The 19,222-nt window shown below is 31.5% G+C and overlaps 1 protein-coding gene across 1 annotated transcript; it reads left to right on the top strand.

Moving 5' to 3' along the window:
• The first annotated feature begins 3,423 nt into the window (after window positions 1-3,423).
• LOC143256681 (transcription initiation factor TFIID subunit 9-like) lies at window positions 3,424-19,222 on the top strand. The gene is made up of 6 exons (XM_076514205.1): window positions 3,424-3,600; window positions 7,255-7,391; window positions 7,545-7,676; window positions 8,182-8,254; window positions 15,230-15,418; window positions 18,117-19,222. The coding sequence occupies exons 1-6, from the start codon at window positions 3,462-3,464 to the stop codon at window positions 18,272-18,274; spliced, it is 828 nt and encodes a 275-aa protein (XP_076370320.1). The 5' UTR covers window positions 3,424-3,461; the 3' UTR covers window positions 18,275-19,222.

Raw genomic sequence — 19,222 nt, 5'->3', positions numbered from 1 at the left:
ATACACAGAAACCCTTTACAATTATTTATTCTTGTATTTTAATCCCTTGAATAAGATGTTTTGGGGCTTTTTCAGTTACTATGGCGTCGGAGGCTTACATATCGTAGAAGGTATGATGCGAGGACTACAGTACATCGAAGTTTTGCAGAGAAGAATCGTTCCAAAATTGAAAAAGAGATTTCCAGATGGATCTGGCATTTTTCAGCAAGATCTGGCTCCATGCCACACATCGAAACTTATGAAGAATTTTATGACTAGAACGCGAATAAAAGTGCTGGACTGGCCTGGAAACTCTCCGGACTTAACACCTGTTGAAAATCTTTGGGCGATTTGTAAAGAAAGACTTCGGGGAAAAGACTGTACTACGAAAGATAAACTAATTGAGGCCATAATTGAGGTGTGGTACTGCGATCCAAAAATTAGTAAAGATTGCAGTCAACTCGTGGACTCAATGCTAAAGCGGATTAATGATCTTCTGAAAAAATAAAGGCGGTCATATCATGTATTAATTTGTGAGTAATGTCTGGATTCTCAGAAATAAAACGCAAAAAATTGAAAGAACGTAATTTTCCGTCTTGTTTCAATTAATTTGCACAAGACTCAATTTCAGACATATCACACGTCGAACAACTAACCTTTACATATGATAAAGATCAAGCTCGTATTGAATGATTTATGCAGTGTATCCCAATTCATGGCCATATTGCATAATATATAGCTAAGGTTGTATTGAGCTACTTGCACATAAAAGTAATTTCATTATTTGACAGTCGTAGTCAGACTTTTGTTGATGCCTATGACTAGAGAATACTACTATATTTAGGTAAGAAACAAATAAATTAATAAATTGACTGTTTTTATTCCCTTCGCTAGAAATTCTTTAAAACCTTGTTGGAGACAGGACGACAAGAGTCTTCACTCTTAGGAATCATATCATGTTTTGTGTTGTGCAGTAATTAGCCACCTTTTTTTTTTTTTTTTTCTGCATAAGCTCATCGTTGACAAGTGTTGGTTTCTCTCATATGCCGCGATCGTAAGATTGTAAAACAACTATCGGAAGCTCGATGGTTTGCACGTGCTTACATTATAGCTATGATGGGATTCAATCAGCTCTTGTTTACTTCATCAATGATACTAGTAAAACAAGAGAGACAAAACATGCTGCTGAAAATATCAGTAAGAAACTGAACAAGTTTTAACTTGTTTTCTTGACAATTTTATGGATAGATAGTCTTGATGGTTTTCATGAGACAAGTAAAATTTTTCAAAAAGAGGAACTAAACTTATCTGCTGTTGCCTACATTCTTCAGTCGTTATTGTCATATATTCAGAATTTAAGAAGCCAATTTTGAAGAATACAAGTGCAGAGCAGAAACAAAGTTGCCAGTAGTAATTATAGTGACATTAGTAAAAATTCCCCTAGAAAGGAATTGCTCTATTAGTTCGTTTGACGAAGCTGATAGTGATACTCTTCTTCAAGCCCGTCTTAAATTCAAGGCTGAAACGTATTAACCATCCATTGACTTACTGACTTCAAAAAACAAAAAAACGCAATGAAGTATAGAAAGAAACCAGTGATCATTGTGATTTATTCCAGAAACTTAAAGATATGGACTCCACAGAAATTTACTCTAAGAACTGTAAAAGTCTTGCTTTAATTTTAACATATGTTTTTATAAAGAAAAAATTATATCTGAGTATTAACAATTATAGCACTACATATCGAATGAATACGATTTCATAAACATTTTACAAAATGTTAAGGGAATAAAGAGGAGCTTATTAGCCCATCAAGATGTCCATTCCAGATTACAACTATAATCCCTTACTACTCATATGTTCAACTAACCTTTTCTTATATTTTGTTAAACTTTCCGTCTTCACCACCATTGAGACAACTTATTCCAAAAGTAAATACACCTGTTTGAAAAGTAATACAAATTTGCAGACGACTCCTACGCTGCCAGAATTCGAATTTATGCCCTTTTGTTCTTTTGTTTTCACTGATAAATATAAAAAGTTTGATGTAAGCCCTTACTTTTATACTTATCAATGAGCTCCTTAGATATATCCTCTCTTACGTCATTTGCCCTAGCATGTACCATAAAAACTGTATTGCTAGTAGCACTCTTAACTAATTCTCTATTTTATTAGTTATACCCTGTGTCGTTTTTCCTGGATAGAATAAGTCCATTCTTTTGCTCTACATAATATTATATCTACATGCCTAACTAGAGATTCACTAACAACTGTAGCTACCCTGTCATTTATACTATCATACTTTGTGATCCCATCTGTATCCCTTACCTGCTCACCCTCATCCTTGCAAGCGCTTAGAACCGGTTGCTTAACCCAAGCCCATCCTATTCATTAACTGCATTATTTTCCAAGCTTTTAGCTATTTTTCCTTTCTTAGATCCCTTGAAATCCTGTTTGCCAAATGGACCCTTTGCGTGCAGAAGTTTAAGTTCTTCACTAAACCCCGCCACCATTTCAAACGATTTACATTTTTTCTCTTTCTACCTCTGTATCTCTACCTAAAACGCTTTGCAAGTTCTTTTCTAACCTACACACACTGCAAATACATTGTACGTTCTGACTACTAGCCTTCCTAAAAGTACACTTTGACCCACAGTTTATGAATAAAACGCTTTCCTAACATCTATTACGATTCATCAACTGAAACCCCTTAATAACTAAACTATTCTTAATTATAGCTGTTAATTATATTGACTGTGAGTATAAATAATTTTGTAGTAAATACACAACATTAAAGCAGTGTCGGATTTAAGGTTGTGTGGGCCCAGGGCTAATTCTTGTTGGTAGGCTCTATTTACCACGTAATTTTACACAGAATAAAACTATCAATAGGCACTGGGGCTGAACTCCCTCTAGCCTTTACATAAATAACCCATTGCATTAAAGCATAACAAGGTGGAAGCAACATTTGCTAACAATGAAATCTGTTTTCGAATATTACTATCACTTATAGTCACAAACTGCAAATATGAGTTATTTTACAAAGATGAAACATATTAAGAATGAGCTCCACAGTTGCATGCTTCGACCAAGATTGAACACAAAAGAAATCCTTGATGTCAGTCGAATTAGATATGTTTCACGAACACTATTTTGATTATATTAGTTTGACTTTGCAAATAAACAAAAAAAGATATATCTAGAACTGTAGATAAATAATAGCTGATATGTGCAGAAATTCAATAGAAAAACCTTTGAATGTTGAGTAAAGCCATAGTGTAATGTGTGTATTTGTATTTGAACTCCACAATTTAGGAAAATGTCTTTACTTTAAAAACTAAATCCTGTCACGGTTTTATTTTTTATTTTTTTGACAACAGAAAGGGAGCGTTGTCTAAACAGCACGACAACCATTGATAAATATTAAAAAAGAGAAATTTAAGTTAATTTTATAAAGAGGGCACTGACGATTACGAAGGAGCATGGCGTCCAGCAAAACTACCATAAGTAACAGTAATAGTGGCCCTAAAGATGTTCAAGTTATGGCTGCAATTTTAAAAGATATGGGTGTAATACAGTATGAGCCAAGAGTTATAAATCAAATGCTTGAATTTACTTACAGTAAGTTTCAGTACACCTTTTTTTTATGTGTAATGATTCTATTACTATATACTAAGATACATGTGTTAATAGTATCAGTAGTGTGAATAAGTTCGGCACTTTGGGTTAACAATAATATTTAATGTTAAATTTAACAGTTTAACTAATATTACGTTCATTGCCAAACATGGGATGCCTTTTACAAAATTCAAAATGTAACCACTATACTTTATACTATATATAGTAAAAATGAAACGTTATTTCAAACTAGAGGAGAAAAGCATAACACTAATAGTATTAACACACAATTTAAGGAGAATAAACTTATGAAGACCAGTAAAGGCCTGCTTTATGTTGATCGTATCCATGTTACTTGTAAAGAACCAAAAATCAACCTTGACCAGGAAGGCAACCCATTTCAATGGCAAGCCACCTGTTACTGTTAGAAAAGTAAAGTTGTATGAGCTATGGATTACTTCTACCCTGCCAAAATTTATCTTTGTGTTCCTAGGATTTATTAGTAGTAGTACTAACTAATAATTTTTATATGTTTATTCTTAAGGCTTTCATGCTTTGTTTTTCATATTCATTAATGATAGTAGTGTTAAGGTGGATGAATCATTGGTTAATACAAATTACTAAATAATTAATGTAGTTTTGTAAGATACTGGTCAAAAATTTTGTTCAAAGTGACTAACATGTTACTATCATTTTAATAAGAAATATAAGTGATGAATTTCCTTCCTCTACAAACACAAGTTTTGAAACACGTTAATAAATTTAGTTTCCCTAATTAGTGATAAAGAGCATCAATGCATTTATTTTAGTAAAAAAGTCAGTGACATGAAAAATCAGTGGCTTGTAAAAAAAAATCGAATTTTCTAATATTCTGGTGTATTTATTATAATTGAGGGATAAGAATTTTATAAAAGACCAAAGTTCAGTAATTGTACTTAGTCCAACTAAATATTGTCAAGAGCCTTTAGTAACCATGATAAACAGTCATCAGTATTATTATTATATAAAAAGTACTTTATCTATATTCTCAAATGCTTCTGCTCTCATAGCCTGTGAATATCATGAAATCCAGGAAGGCCCACAGTTAATAAACAAGTCTAATGTAAAGCAAGTAAATTAAAAAAAACCACTCACATGTTGAATATTTTATTTTAAACAAAAACCCAATATTATTATTTTTAAAGTTCAAAATTATACTTGTTTCTCATTCCCAGTAAATGCAGTTACCCCCATTTATTAATAAGGTAGATATACTCTCAGTCTTGACACTTAGGCTTGCTGTTGTTTCATTTCCTGAAATGTGTCAAGTATTTCAATGTATTTTAGTTGCTGACATTTCACTTAACATTACTTATCATTAGTTAATAAAGTCAGTAATCCTCAAGTGTCAGTGAAGGTCACTGTTATAAGTGTAAGAATACACAATGTCTTTCACAGAAGATAATATACATTTTCAGTTGTAAATACTACTGAAGCTATTGGGTACTGTGTGGCAGTTTTATGATGTCTTTTACATGGTTTTCTTAGATATTCAAACCCTGACTACTGTCAAATGAAGTGGTGATTCATGATGCAAGACACTGACAATCAATGGGTGGGTGAGTTATGCATTTTATAATGCATAGCAATTAGGCTATCTGAGCCAAACATCTGGTAAAAAGTTAAAAATAAAGTAAAAGTATTAAAATTCATAGAAAGGAATCAACATAAAACAAAACAAAGTTGAATTTTTGAATTAAAAATTAAATCTAATTTTTATGTCTAGTGTAGAACAGTAAGAGAGAGATTACAGTAATACTAGTTTTAAAGGATATTCTGTAGCATAAGTTGAATGGTCATAACTCGTCAGGGTGACTAACAGCATTAGTCATCTGAAGTTGGCCTTTCTAGTTATGGTTTCAAGTTATGTGATGCTCTGGCCATGTACATAACATAAAGTAAGAGGAGTTTTAAGAGACTTTCTTTAATATAAGTTTAATTATTATAACTTGCCAGTATGACTAATGGGTAAGTTCAAAGATCAGCATTAGTCACCTAAAGTTGGACTTTCTAGTCCTGGTTTCAAGCTATTTGATGTTACAGGCTATTTTCTAATTTCATATTGAACTACTTGTACTTCATAATGGAATAATAAAACAAAGGTCTAAGTTATGAATTAAAAACTTAAATAGTGTTAAAGAGGTCAATGGCCTTTAAAAAACTAAAAACATTTGCAAGGTGGACAGTGTCATCATTGTTGATGCCTCACCAAAATATGTTTTGTGTAGTATATATTTTATTTATATTTTATTATTTTTTAAGACATCTTGAAAATTTGTTTGTAAATTTAGTTTTGTTTATTTCAAGGTGAGAACTTTATGTCAGGAAAATTACTTCAAATGAGTGTTTGTTTCAAAGTGAGAATTTAATTAGGTAGGTAATTATAGCTTGTATTTTTCAAGATGAGAAATTGCACATTATTGCAAAAAATTTAGTTCTTTGTTGTGTAAAATTGGTGTCTCATTAGAAATGAAACATTTTTCAGTCTAATACAAGACTAAAATGTTTTTAAAAATCATTGGAAAATACAAAAAACATACTTATACAAAAAACCAACAGTTTTGTCTGAACACAAAATTCAATTCAATTCATGTAAAGAAAAACTTGAAGCACTTGCTTACAAATGAAACATTCTTAAAAAAAACATTTTGAATATTTATGAAAATCAGAGATATTTTGTGGTTGACTTCATATTAAGTAATATTAGTATAATGTAATATTATATTTGTTTTTTTTTGTAATATAAAATTTAAGAAATAAAGTAACAAAAGCATCTAATGTATTTCTGTAATATTTTGCTCTGGTGAGACATTGTCCTGGATCCCATGACACAGTCTGGTGTCTACTTTTTGCTTTAATTTTACAAGTATACATGTTTTTTCCTTGGTTAGTTACCAGTGGTTGGCAGCCATGGTTTTTCTGTGACAAATATACACCCTTTTGATATGATGTTTGTGCTAGAGAAGGACTGAATTTCTTGTGTATTGGAATCTTGATGAAAGTTTTGCCTCTACCTATTGACCTGCATATTACCTGTTGACTATATATCTGCATTTATAAAGCTCTAGTAACCACTTTCTGCACTGAATGATCAGCAAACTTTGGTAATGCAAGTAAATTTATTTTGGGGTTCCAAACAAAGTGGTCAGTTATTGTTATTTCTAATGAAGGTGTATTTATATATAATAGTTTTAATAAATTATTTATTGTTTTGTTTACTTCATCAGTAATGTATGGGAGTAATACAATATAAATCCAGTCATATACCTAACACGTCATTGACTTTTTACTAAAATAAATGTATTGATGCTCTTCATCACTATTTTACTTCTGGAATCTCATTACAGGTGTATGTGTTTTACATAGAAAATTAGTGCTTTTGCATAACTGTTTCATCAGTTCTTTTCATAAAATTGTTAAGTTGTTGTCCTACATAGACCTCTTTGGTAGTGTATGGTATAAGAAAAAAAAAAATGAAAGTGAAACAGTATCAGCCTAACGTTAGAAACTTAGTTCTTTTAGGTTTAGGCTATTTGTGCCTTAAACTTTTTCTTTCCCCCCATATGTTGAAACTGTGTTTGGAAATGATTATGATGTTGATTCTTATGTTTTATTCAGAATATGTTACAACAATGCTTGATGATGCTTGTTTATTTTCGTCCCATGCCAAAAAGAAAAACATTGATGTTCATGATGTTCGCCTTGCAGTACAGTTGCAGATGGACAAATCCTTTACTTGTCCACCTCCAAGAGATGTAAGTGTTGTTAACTATTTTGTTCATATCTTAAAATTATTTTAAAGGTGTCAGCTACACAAGATGGACAAAATTAATTTTGTAATTTTGAACTTGCAAGCTATGGTACTGAAAATGGTGTAACAACATACATTTTTATTTTCTGTGTTCTAGCTTTTGTTAGAAGTTGCAAGGGAAAAAAATGATACACCTCTGCCTTTGATCAAGTCCACTGCTGGAGTTCATCTTCCTCCTGATAGGTACTGTTTAACAAATCCTAATTATCAAGCCAAACCACAGAAGAGGGTAATCTTTTATTTTAGTTGGAATACATTTTTTATTTTTAATAGAGTTCTATTTATGTTTGTCCTAAAAATATTTTACCAAGAAATTAATTATTTTAGAAGTTTCTTTTTTCTGCTAAAGTTCACTTCTTAAGAACAAAGTACAATATTATTATCACATATGGTTTTTTAAAGAAAATTAAAAGTTTGTAAAATCTTGACAGAACCAGGAAAATGTATTCTACTGTTAACGTTCTTCAACACTCAATGATATTATGAGTTGTAGTATTAACTGCTATCTCTGATGTTAATTATTTAGTATATTATAACATTTTAAATAAAGGAAACTATATTTAAGGTACAGTTATATAGTCGTAATTTTGTAATTGTACTGGTATTTTTTTCTGTTTGAAAGAATATTCAAGCATGCATGTTCAAGATGGGTGGATAGGGTAAATATAATTTAATGATAAATTATACAGTAGTTTCATTTGTATTAACTATTTAAATTTTTCTTTCTTCTCAAGCCTCGTATTCAGGTCAGTGTTCCATCTTCTAAAGTGTCCTTCAGTTCGATACAGTCTAACACTTCAAATATTTGTGAGTTTTTACCATATATTTCTTAAGTGACATCTTGTATAAATATAGAGAAGCTTTATTTCTTGATACATATTAGTTCTGTTTAACTCGGTAGTCAATCAACTTAAAATATATTTTTACTATTAAAAACATATTTCAAGTTATGTAAATTTTAAATAGTGTAATATTGTTGTAGGTTATGTGACAAGTGTTAAAATATGATTTCATCATGTTATATTGAAGTAGGAATTCTGAGCTTAGATTTTTATGTTACTGACCTCTTAAGCTGCTAATGTAATGTTTCTGTTAACCTGGATACAATTTCTATGACTGACACTAATATGCATATAATGAATAACATTTGGTTTTAATCCTCACTTTCTTCATTGGAACTATAGTGTGTAGACATCTTTTATTCACATGTGACTCCAGTTTTTGATCATTGCCATTTTTAATACATTTTTGTGTGTTTGATTTCAGTTTTTTTTTTTTTTGTTCTTGAATTCTGTGTGGATTTAGTATGAATTTAAGGTTCAGTGTATTGGGAATAGAAATTCCTATAACAACAGACAGTGCTAATGGTATGACTTCCCATTATGTAGGTTCAACTTCATTTGCAGAGAAAGTACAGGTATTAATCCTTTCATTGCAGGTTGGGTGTAATTCACTCAACTCGTAACCATGAAAGTATTCATGAGAGTAATCATACTATGATTTTTGATAATATATACATATGTCTGCAAAATTTTGCAGGTTATTGGTAAATGTTACAATGCTTTCATGCACAAAATATAAGGTTTTTGAATTAGGTATTAAAATTTTTTTAATTGAAGATTTTTGTGTAAATTTTTTTTCAGAATGTTGACTATCCAACATGCAGAGTAATTTTCATTTTAAGGTTATAATAGTTTTGTGCATCAGAAAATTTTCAAATTTCTCCTATGAAATCTTTATAACTTCCAGATAATTATCAAATGTTTTTAAGAAAACATTATTTTATATTTTATTTTCACTATCGAATCGGAAGCTCTGTATGTGTTTGGTAGATTTGACAGATCTCATAACTACCATAAAAAATTAGGAAATAAATATAAATTATACTTACTTTCTTTCTAGAATGACTACAAATTATAACTTAAATACAAATGTTTAGTCCAAATAGCTTAAATGTCATAACATTATATATTTATTATACTTTTCTCAGCCATTACCAGCTAACTTCAAATAAGTTGCAATGATGTGCTGCACATGTGCTTATGATACTGAATCCAATAACATAAAAGTCACCTGCCTTAGGTGTGTTTTAGTCACAGTCACATTTAAGTTATACATTATATATGTAGATAGATTATTGCTATTTATAAATGATTAACTTATTTTTCTTGAAACATAGAACAGTAAATATAGAAATAAAGCAAACAGTTATCTATTCTTGTTATGAGCTTTGTACTTGTCTGCTGCTTGCTGCAAGTTGCTAAGCCATAAAAATAAAAAAATATTTTTTTTAGGTTTTATATATACATTTGAATAATAAAAAAATCATAAATTACTGTATTTATAGCATTCATTATAAATCATCAATTTTAATAACTAACCTGTAGTTGGGTTTTAAAAAATATGAAATTTTTAACAAGATAAAGATTCAACTTATCACTATAGATGTTTGTCTCCAAAGAAAGAGATGATGCTATTATATATGTGCTTTTGATTGGCTAATCACATGTTATATATAGAAGCATCTATAAGGAACTGTTTCCACAAATGGAAAGAGGTGAGCTGGGTCACTGTGTTTGATTTGGTACCTAAGTAATATCTCAGCAAATAGAAAATATAGGACGTTCTTTTTTTGTATTCTAGCTTTTTAATATTAGTACTTTCAGTTCTTGATTTCTCCAAAATTATAGACTTTGAATTTTCACATCAGAAGCATCTAATTTGAACCAGTGCTGCATTCAACATACCATGTGACACACACACACACACACACACACACACACACACACATGACCTTTCAGGATAGGGTTAAGGTGTTTTTTAAATATTTATTTTTAAGATAAGAACTATGTATAATATGAAACTGTGAATTATAATCTACAGTTTGATACCAAACTTAATGAGATAAATTCATAAAATAGTAATTCAATGGAAATTTGAATGTGAGTCAACAAATGTGATGACATGGCCTTTAATACATGACCTTTCAGGATAGGGTTAATTTGCAAGGAAATACAGTTATGACTGGCTGGCAGTTGCTTCTTTCTTTCAGCTTGAACGTGTTTCTTAGGAAGAACACTATTATGAGTTGTTGTTTTTTTTTTTTTAGTCAGCCACAATCTACAATTATTCAGGAGATTTCACTTTTCACCACATTTTCCCTATTGCCTATGACTCTTTGCATTTTTTATTGGATGAAATTTTATCTTCTGAATTTTGTTTTCCCCTGACATACGAGTTCATGCTTAGAGATTTTCTGACCAACTCCAGTCAGGTGTTGACTTGCCCCAGCCCCTTCATTTGTTGAACCAATGTGCTTTAGTGTACCATTGCCCTTTAGATACTTGTTTGGATCCTCAACAATTGGACCCTCTACTCCTCTTTGGGGTTCAAATCTTGGGACTTCAGTTAATTTTAATCAGGACAAATCATCAAAGAATTGCCCTTTCTCTTTCTTTCCCTTTCACCTTACCTGTCTTACCTCCAGTTATTGTCTAAACTCTTTTGTCACTCTCTTGAACTGTTTGTCAGATAAGCTCAGGGCCACTATCGCTTGTTTATCAGTTTCTACCCTTTCCCTCAATACCTAGCTCCTGTGTTGAACAGGTATGCCCAATTTTACTGGGGTATTATTATTCATGGCTGTTTGTGATTCCAAGAAGACAGGAGATTGGAGATCTGTCATTGATCTGTCCTGGTTAAATTCTCTTTTCTGGATCCCCCTTGAGTTTGTCCTTTCTATCATTTTGGTGGATATTTTCTGTAGAACTTTGAAGACAGTATGATGTGACAGATGCTCATCTTCACATTCCAGGTGTTCCAGTTCAGGGCCCTGCTGCTTGAACAAACCTCAGCTCCTTATGACATTTACTGGTTAGTAAGATTGTATCAGAAGTTAACATTTTTCTTTCAGAGCAAATGTATTTCTGGTTGGTACTTCATCTCCATTGCTGGTGTTCGTTTACATCCTGTAAATTCTCAAAAATGAGTATTGAGTGGGAATAGTAGAGGGAGATAGTTGCACCAGTATAGGAGAAAGAATTTTGAAAAATGTTTGAAAATGATTCTGTATATGAAGCATTATATTATGAAATGGTTATATATTTTTCTCTTTCTCTCTCTCTCTCTTTTTTTTTTGCTTTTCTCACATGTTTAAACATTTTATAAAAGAAAATATTTGATATAACTTAAGACTATTGGGCAAATAGCAGAATTACTTTGTTTTAAATTCTGAATGCAACTTCAGAGAAGTTTTGAAATTGTTAAAAAAGGTTTTTTCTATATTTGAGACACTGTAATTTAAAATATTTCATATCAAAAAATGGCATTCTTAAACATTATTGTCATAGAGATTAAACTTGTAATTGTAAAAAGTTTAAAAAATGATGATGAGAACATCAAGCGCATTACATTGTAGCAACACCTAATACATATCTAAAACTATATTTTTGGCAACACCTGATACCATATCTGCAACAATGTATTTTAGGCAACCATAATACTGGCCTTTTATAAACTGTGCACATCAAAGCTAGTTGTTGCAATTTAGTGTCATTCAGTAATTTCCAACTTAACTGCACTAGCTTTTAGCTCTTTCACTTCTTGTTCACCACAACTTCATTGCACATGTAGCAGTGGAATCAGTACTATCTGATCCTTCAATGCAAATAAGTAGAAGCATACCCAACATTTCAGTGTTTAGGCTTGACCATAAGTAAATTTTTACCTCTCTTGAAACTAGAAAACCCTCTCTCACAGGCTAATGTGCCCATGAAAACTATCTCAAAACAGTAGAGGATATTGTGAATACTTTGATGAAGGTTGTTATCAAAAAAGGAAAATAGCACAGAATTGTGTAGGATACCTTTGTCTTTGACAAAAATTCTTAAGTTTCAACCATTTCTGGTATTGTGTTAAATGAAAGTCACATACATTTTTGATTGTTAAGGACAGTAACCTTCTAAATATCAAAGACTGACAACTGGTGATATTAAAGCTATTTTTTATTGCCAAAAGACCTGAACAGCTTCAAGAGCCTCTAGTCTTTACAATGATAAAGCATTGCTTGGAATGTTGTTTAAAACAGTATCTACAGTATGCTCAAATGCACTGTGAGCATCTCGGTCACAGCTCACACCCTCACCATAAGAGTTATGAAGAAATTCTTGAAGACACATTCCAAGTTGTTAGTACATATCTGTCACTGAAAGGTAAAACATTTCCAGTGCTTGAATAGCTTGGAGTTGTGGCATCTGCTTGGATCTTTAAGCTGTGACAGCTGCTCCAGTAAGTTAAATTGGAGAAATCCATAATTATTTAGAACAAAAGTGACTAACCATGCTCTTCTAATAATTTTTGAACTGTTTGATTTTGTTCAGCTTCATACTGAAAACATGCTGGGATAGGAAAGTAATTTCCTGTGAGTGCTTTAAGTGCACAGTAAGCATGAGGCAGTCATTGTGTTACCATAGATTAACAACTTTGTGTTTTCCTACATAGTTTCAACAATAGCCTTAAGCTTTCTCTAAACATTTGGTAAAAAGTGATACTGTTATTATTTATCCATTTGGGAAACCTCTCTGATAGAATCCAAGACTCCAAATTCAAGTTTATAGACAAGGCAATGCATGTCAACAAGATCAGATGTGTCATATTTTAAAAGAGCCAAAATACTATGTTTCTTTCAGATCATAACTTGAAGCCCCATCTGATCCAAAACCAAGGTGGTAATAATATTAGGGTGCAACATAAGTAAATATTTCTTCTGACCTGTATCAGTAGCTAATCATTTTCCTTTAGAATTTGACAGTGTTTAACTCCTGCACTGTGAAATGCACATTTCAAGGCTTCCTATCTTTAAATTGGTAAAGATAGCTAAGTTCCTGAGTTTATAGCACTACCTTCAGTTATTGAATTAGGCAACAGAGAAATATAGTTTGTTCTTTTGGTTTTCTCAATATGCAGTTCCTATAGATCATCATAGGCATAAAGAACGAATCTATAATTGAAAAACCTGTTTTTTCACTATCAAATCAAAAACTATTTTCCAATAATATTCTAAACAATTCAAATCCATATCAGATTTAAAGTTATATTTTATAATTATTTATAAATTCTATATTAAAGTTTGCAGTAGTTATAATTACAATATTATTTTAAACCTTAAGACTAAAGTTTTCCTTACTGTTCAAGAGTGACAAGATTAAAATGACTTTATTTCTTTAAATAAAGTTTTAAGAAACACTTATCAAAATTTTTGTTGAAATAAACAAAAAGAGGCTAAAGCTATGTGATTATTTTTAACTGAAATAACATCATTGTACTTGAGATCACTACAATCAGTTGTGAAGACTTGAAAGCACCTAATGAAAACAAATTGCATAAGCTGTCCTCTGTAACAAGTGGAAATCATAGAATGGTAGATTTTGCACAAAGACAACATCCATGGTCAAATTCTGTTGTTATTATTTATAAACTAGATGTTGACAAATCTCTCAGTTTATGCATTTAATTTTAAAGATAAACAGTCAATAGCTATCAAATCTGTATTAGACAAAAAAGATACTTTCACAGTCTTACCAAACAGAAGTGGAAAGATGAAAATAAACATTTCTCATGTTTTCACACACACAATGCATTGAGGCTATTTTTTAATGTAACATTTTCACACTGAATACATTCATGCACAAATGTAATGATCAGAGATAGATGAAAAATAACAACAGAATTATTCAGGGCACATTATTGCATTTCTTTTAACATGTACAGATTGGTATACTGTATTCAAGATTTTATGTATATATAGTTGCAAATTGTTATTTTAATTTTCTTTTCATTGTTTTTCATAGCTAAGCTTACAAAAAAGCAATTTATTGTCAGATACCTAATTGCAGTGTTACTAGACAACTGAATTTACAATACTCCTTATAAGAAAAATAAAAAAAAGATTAAAATAGCAACTAATTTTCGTAGAGCGTTATGTTGCTGGTGTCAGCACCAATGTTATTACTGATACAAACAAGTTGTGAAAAGATTGTGAATGGTATATCTAACTTGGCTGCAGATCTGCTAAATCAAAAATTTTGAAAATTCGATCTCTGTATCCAGCTTTAATGACATTCAACATTATGAGTCCTGAATATGGTGTAAACAAAATGCTGAATTCCTAATAAACAAGCTACCAGTTTTATCTACATGCCTGGGAAGCTAATGACAAATGTGACATGTTTTAATCTTGCCAGCTAGTCTTTCTTTGCTTCACTCTAAATTGTTGACTTCTGTTTCTCTTTTAGTACACTGTATTGCAGCATTTTAATGATAGCTTGTTAATGTTTGTTGGTTGGATGGGAAAAATCCAAATTTTAAAGAATTAGCCTTATTTGAAGGAAGGAAATGTAGTAATATTGTATCATTGTGTAATAGCAGAAGGACCAGATTCTAATTGTACAAATATGATGTGTAGCAGGGGAGAGTTTTGGTCATATTATTAATGTGGAAAAGTGCATTTCTCTCCCCCCTATCCTTTTAAGGACACCAATTCATTTTACTTTGTTGATAAAACAGCAGTTTTATTTATAACTACACACACTGTGTATTAAGTATAACAATATCAAGAAAGTAACTCTCTCAGTTGGGTCTTTGAGCCATGGTGAATGTTGACCTTTGGAAGTTGGAGCTTATTCAGTATAGTTAGTTTTATATTAATTAGCTTGATATAATTAACCTCAACCCAGGCTATTTAATGTATTATGGTATCTTGAGAGGGTTTTTTGGTTTTTACAGTTTTATCTAGACCTTCAATTTCAAGGGTTGTGCCAGCCATTTCTTCAGCCAACAAGTCTGGAGCTATGATATCTGTAGCCACTAAAACTTTAGGTTCTCCATTGGTCACTTTAGTGTCAAGAACAGAAACAACTTTTACACCAACAAAAAGTAAAGTGACACCAATTCCAGTTTTTAAAATTTCCCAAGGTAAAGCATGACATGCTGTAGTATAAAGTATAGTAAAATAGAACGGTAATAGTTGTGTGTATATTTATGTAACGGAAAATTTTATTAATTACATGTATTACTTTGAATTTATATTGAAAATTAGAATTAAAACTGTTTATTTCCTGCATTTTGTAAGAAACAAATATTTTGTAAGTTTTAAGAACTTGAGTGAAAGCAGAGTATAATATGTCAAGCAGATTATGTCTGTCTTATCAGTTTGAATCCACAATAAAATAAATTTGATAATTGAAATTGTTTTTTTTTCAATTTCATAAAACCATTACAGCAAATAATTTTCTTTGTTTAAATATTATTATACAAAAATGTCCATTCTGTTTGCTTTACTGAACTTAATACATAAAGTATGTGTGGCAATATCAAAACAGTAACAGTGTATGAGGGCAAGGTTTGAGGTAATAAAATCACAAGCAGTTTTGTTACAAGATACTTTAAGGCTGCATCACTGACCTCTATATATAACAAGTAGTTATTGTCTCAGTGCTACTGACTCACCTCTCTATATAACAAGTAGTTATTGTCTCAGTGCTACAAACTCACCTCTCTATATAACAAGTAGTTATTGTCTCAGTGCTACTGACTCACCTCTCTATATAACAAGTAGTTATTGCCTCAGTGCTACTGACCTCTCTAACAAGTAGTTATTGTCTCTCTCTAATATAACAAGTAGTTATTGCCTCAGTGCTACTGACTCACCTCTCTATATAACAAGTAGTTATTGCCTCAGTGCTACTGACTTATTGCCTCAGTGCTACAAACTCACCTCTCTATATAACAAGTAGTTATTGCCTCAGTGCTACTGACTCGTCTCTCTATATAACAAGTAGTTATTGCCTCAGTGCTACTGACTCGTCTCTCTATATAACAAGTAGTTATTGCCTCAGTGCTACTGACTCGTCTCTCTGTATAACAAGTAGTTATTGTCTCAGTGCTACTGACTCACCTCTCTGTATAACAAGTAGTTATTGTCTGAGTGCTACTGACTCACATCTCTGTATAACAAGTAGTTATTGCCTCAGTGCTACTGACTCACCTCTCTGTATAACAAGTAGTTATTGTCTCAGTGCTACTGACTCACCTCTCTGTATAACAAGTAGTTATTGTCTGAGTGCTACTGACTCACCTCTCTATGTAAGTAGTTATTGTCTCAGTGCTATTGCTAAGATGTTTACACAGGTGCAGTAAGCTGTTGTAAGAGTTTGCATGTATTAACATGAACTAATTAGGCTATACTCTACCACCAAAAGAAGGGACAATACATTTGCTGTGTGAAGTATTCCATTTGGGTACTTTTTGTAAAGCTAAAGCTAATACAGTTCCTTAGTAATATGTTGTCTAGATGCATTATTTTCGAAAATATTTTATCAAAGAAAGGATTTTTTGGACTGTGCCTTACATAACCAAATCACAAAATTTCATCAAGTATTCAAGAGACTATGATAACAATTGTCTGTTGTTATTAACCCTAGGATAGGAATACTCAATATAAATGAAAAAAAAAGAAAAAATAACTTAGTCTATTACATAATTTTCCCCAGTGAAACAGCAGTAAGTCTTTAGATTTACAATGCTAAAATCAGATATCTGATTCCCCTTGGTGGATACAGCAGATAGCCCAATGTGGTTTTGCTATATAAAAAACACTTAGATTGTATTGAATAAGAATACAAGTTTCTGGCACCTACCAAAGTCCAGATATGCCTGTTTGTGGTTCTTCTACCCCTAAGAAGGATAAAGTAAAACCACTTTTCTTACCCAGCTTTACTTTTTCATCCACTGCCTTCAGTTCTTTCCAGGTATAGTTGTTTTGGGGATGACTTCTTTGGTTTTACCTAACTTTCTTATCAATACCTTTGTGACTCCCCTGAACACCAAGCTTCCACTCTTTTGATCACTAGTTCCATACTCTGGGGCTTTAGGAATGAAAGCTCTGTGTTGGGTTTGATCTGCTTTCTGTATGTCTCTTCTTATTTTTAACTTCTTTGTATTATGTTTTATCTAATCTTCCACTCATCCTTCCTTCAAGTTCTCTTCTGAATGGTTTGCCAGGCCCCCAGATACTTCTTTATGTTATAGTTCATTAGTGGGGGACATACTCCATGAGTTTTCCCTTTCTATCATAGTAGTGTGAGAAAGGAGCTCACCCTTTAAATTTCTTTATCTAAACTAATTCCTCTACCATATTCTCAATGTGTGATTTTAGGTACTTATTCTGTGAAAAGGTAGTCTGAAGTTAACACATTCTTTGCCTGAAAATGTATTTCAGACAGATAGTTATCTTTTCGCTCGCTCTCACATACAGTTTGCATCTTTCTGCTGTGTCAGAGCTGTGCTTTTCGTTTGCATAAAGTTTTTTAGGACAGTACTTATGAAGAAGGATATGCCATTTTCATAGATTAATGCAATTCTCATTGCAGTGTAAGAGCTATTACAATGGTTTGGCAAATATGCAAATATAGTTGGTAGTAGCACTGAAGTGCTAGTCGCTAGCTTAGTAGAGAAATATGTCAAATACATTGCATGTAAGGAAAATGAAAATGTTAAATTTATGTGTGTTGGGGAGGATGGGGGGTGGGTAAAAAACCTTTTGGTTAAACTCAGTTTTGTTTCACTGTCTGAAGCAATTATGTGATATTCAAAAAACAGTTTTTTGTTACAGGACCTATTGTCAGCAGAAGTCCACTTGTGTCAGGAAAGATGAACCTTCCAAGAGTAACTTCAAGTTCTGCACTAATTTTGTCAAGTACATCTCATTCAGCCACAAGTTCATCAGAAAATGAGAAGAAAAGATTGAGAGAAGAAGATTCTATTGATTAACATGTTATTGTGAATGTTTTCTTCTTTCTAAGAAGTTATGCTTTAAGTTCCTAAGCCAAAGTTGTGGTTTTTTTATTTCTTTTTTATAGTTTTCATTTTTTATTTTTATATTACTGAAGTTTGTATGTGGTTACATTGATATTGAGTTGCACACATATAACTTTTAGTTTGCAAGAGATGAAGATGGAATAGTTATAAGTACTGATTTCATCCACATACTTTGTATGTAAACATTTTTTTTTACATATGATCTTGTATGTGCGTGAATGCACACAAGTCACATGCCAAAGCAACTAAAAATTGAGTATAAAACCAGTTGAATGTACATCTTTGTTAAACTGTGATAACTGTTTGTTAGTAAGCACTGTATTGTATAATTAGGAATCAGAAACTTAAATTAAGCTAGCCCAAATCTTCCATTTATATTGGGTGTTTGGAAAGTCACTGTGCAGTTTTGTCTGTTAATAAATATATAAGTGCACAGTGACTTTCCAAACACCCTGTACTTTTGAAATATTTAAGTTCGTGTGAATGATAAACTTATGAATTTCTAAAAGTGAATTTTACTGTAATCATAATGGGTGATATTGATGACTATATCTGACATTTGCTCATATGTACATATGAAATAAATATCATTAACTATTACTTTAAAGTCTTGAAGTGTCAGTAATGTCTGCTGTTTTGAGTGAAGTATGGATAATAATTAACTCATTACATTCATACATATATTCATTCTCTTGGAGAAGTACGATTTGTAGCTACTTGTTGGTTCAGTTATTGTCAGAAAGTTAAATCTGTGACAGTCTCAATTCAAAAAATGGGTTTTGTAATATGAAACTAAGATTAACTTTTGAAATAAACAGAAACCTAACTTGCAAAATACTATTATAGTCTGTCTTTAATGTAAATGTTTCTAAATGACTTAAATAAAAGTTATAATATTTA

Source organism: Tachypleus tridentatus, chromosome 7 (assembly GCF_004210375.1).
Source record: "Tachypleus tridentatus isolate NWPU-2018 chromosome 7, ASM421037v1, whole genome shotgun sequence".
NCBI lineage: Eukaryota > Metazoa > Arthropoda > Merostomata > Xiphosura > Limulidae > Tachypleus > Tachypleus tridentatus.
This window is presented reverse-complemented; position numbering and strand designations above follow the sequence as displayed.

Bases quoted from the DNA above. Each gene is read 5' to 3' on its own strand.
- LOC143256681 (XM_076514205.1), top strand. From the start codon at position 3,462: ATGGCGTCCAGCAAAACTACCATAAGTAACAGTAATAGTGGCCCTAAA. The intron at 3,601-7,254 runs GTAAGTTTCAGT...TGTTTTATTCAG, and splicing joins AATGCTTGAATTTACTTACA to AATATGTTACAACAATGCTT. The intron at 7,392-7,544 runs GTAAGTGTTGTT...TCTGTGTTCTAG, and splicing joins CTTGTCCACCTCCAAGAGAT to CTTTTGTTAGAAGTTGCAAG.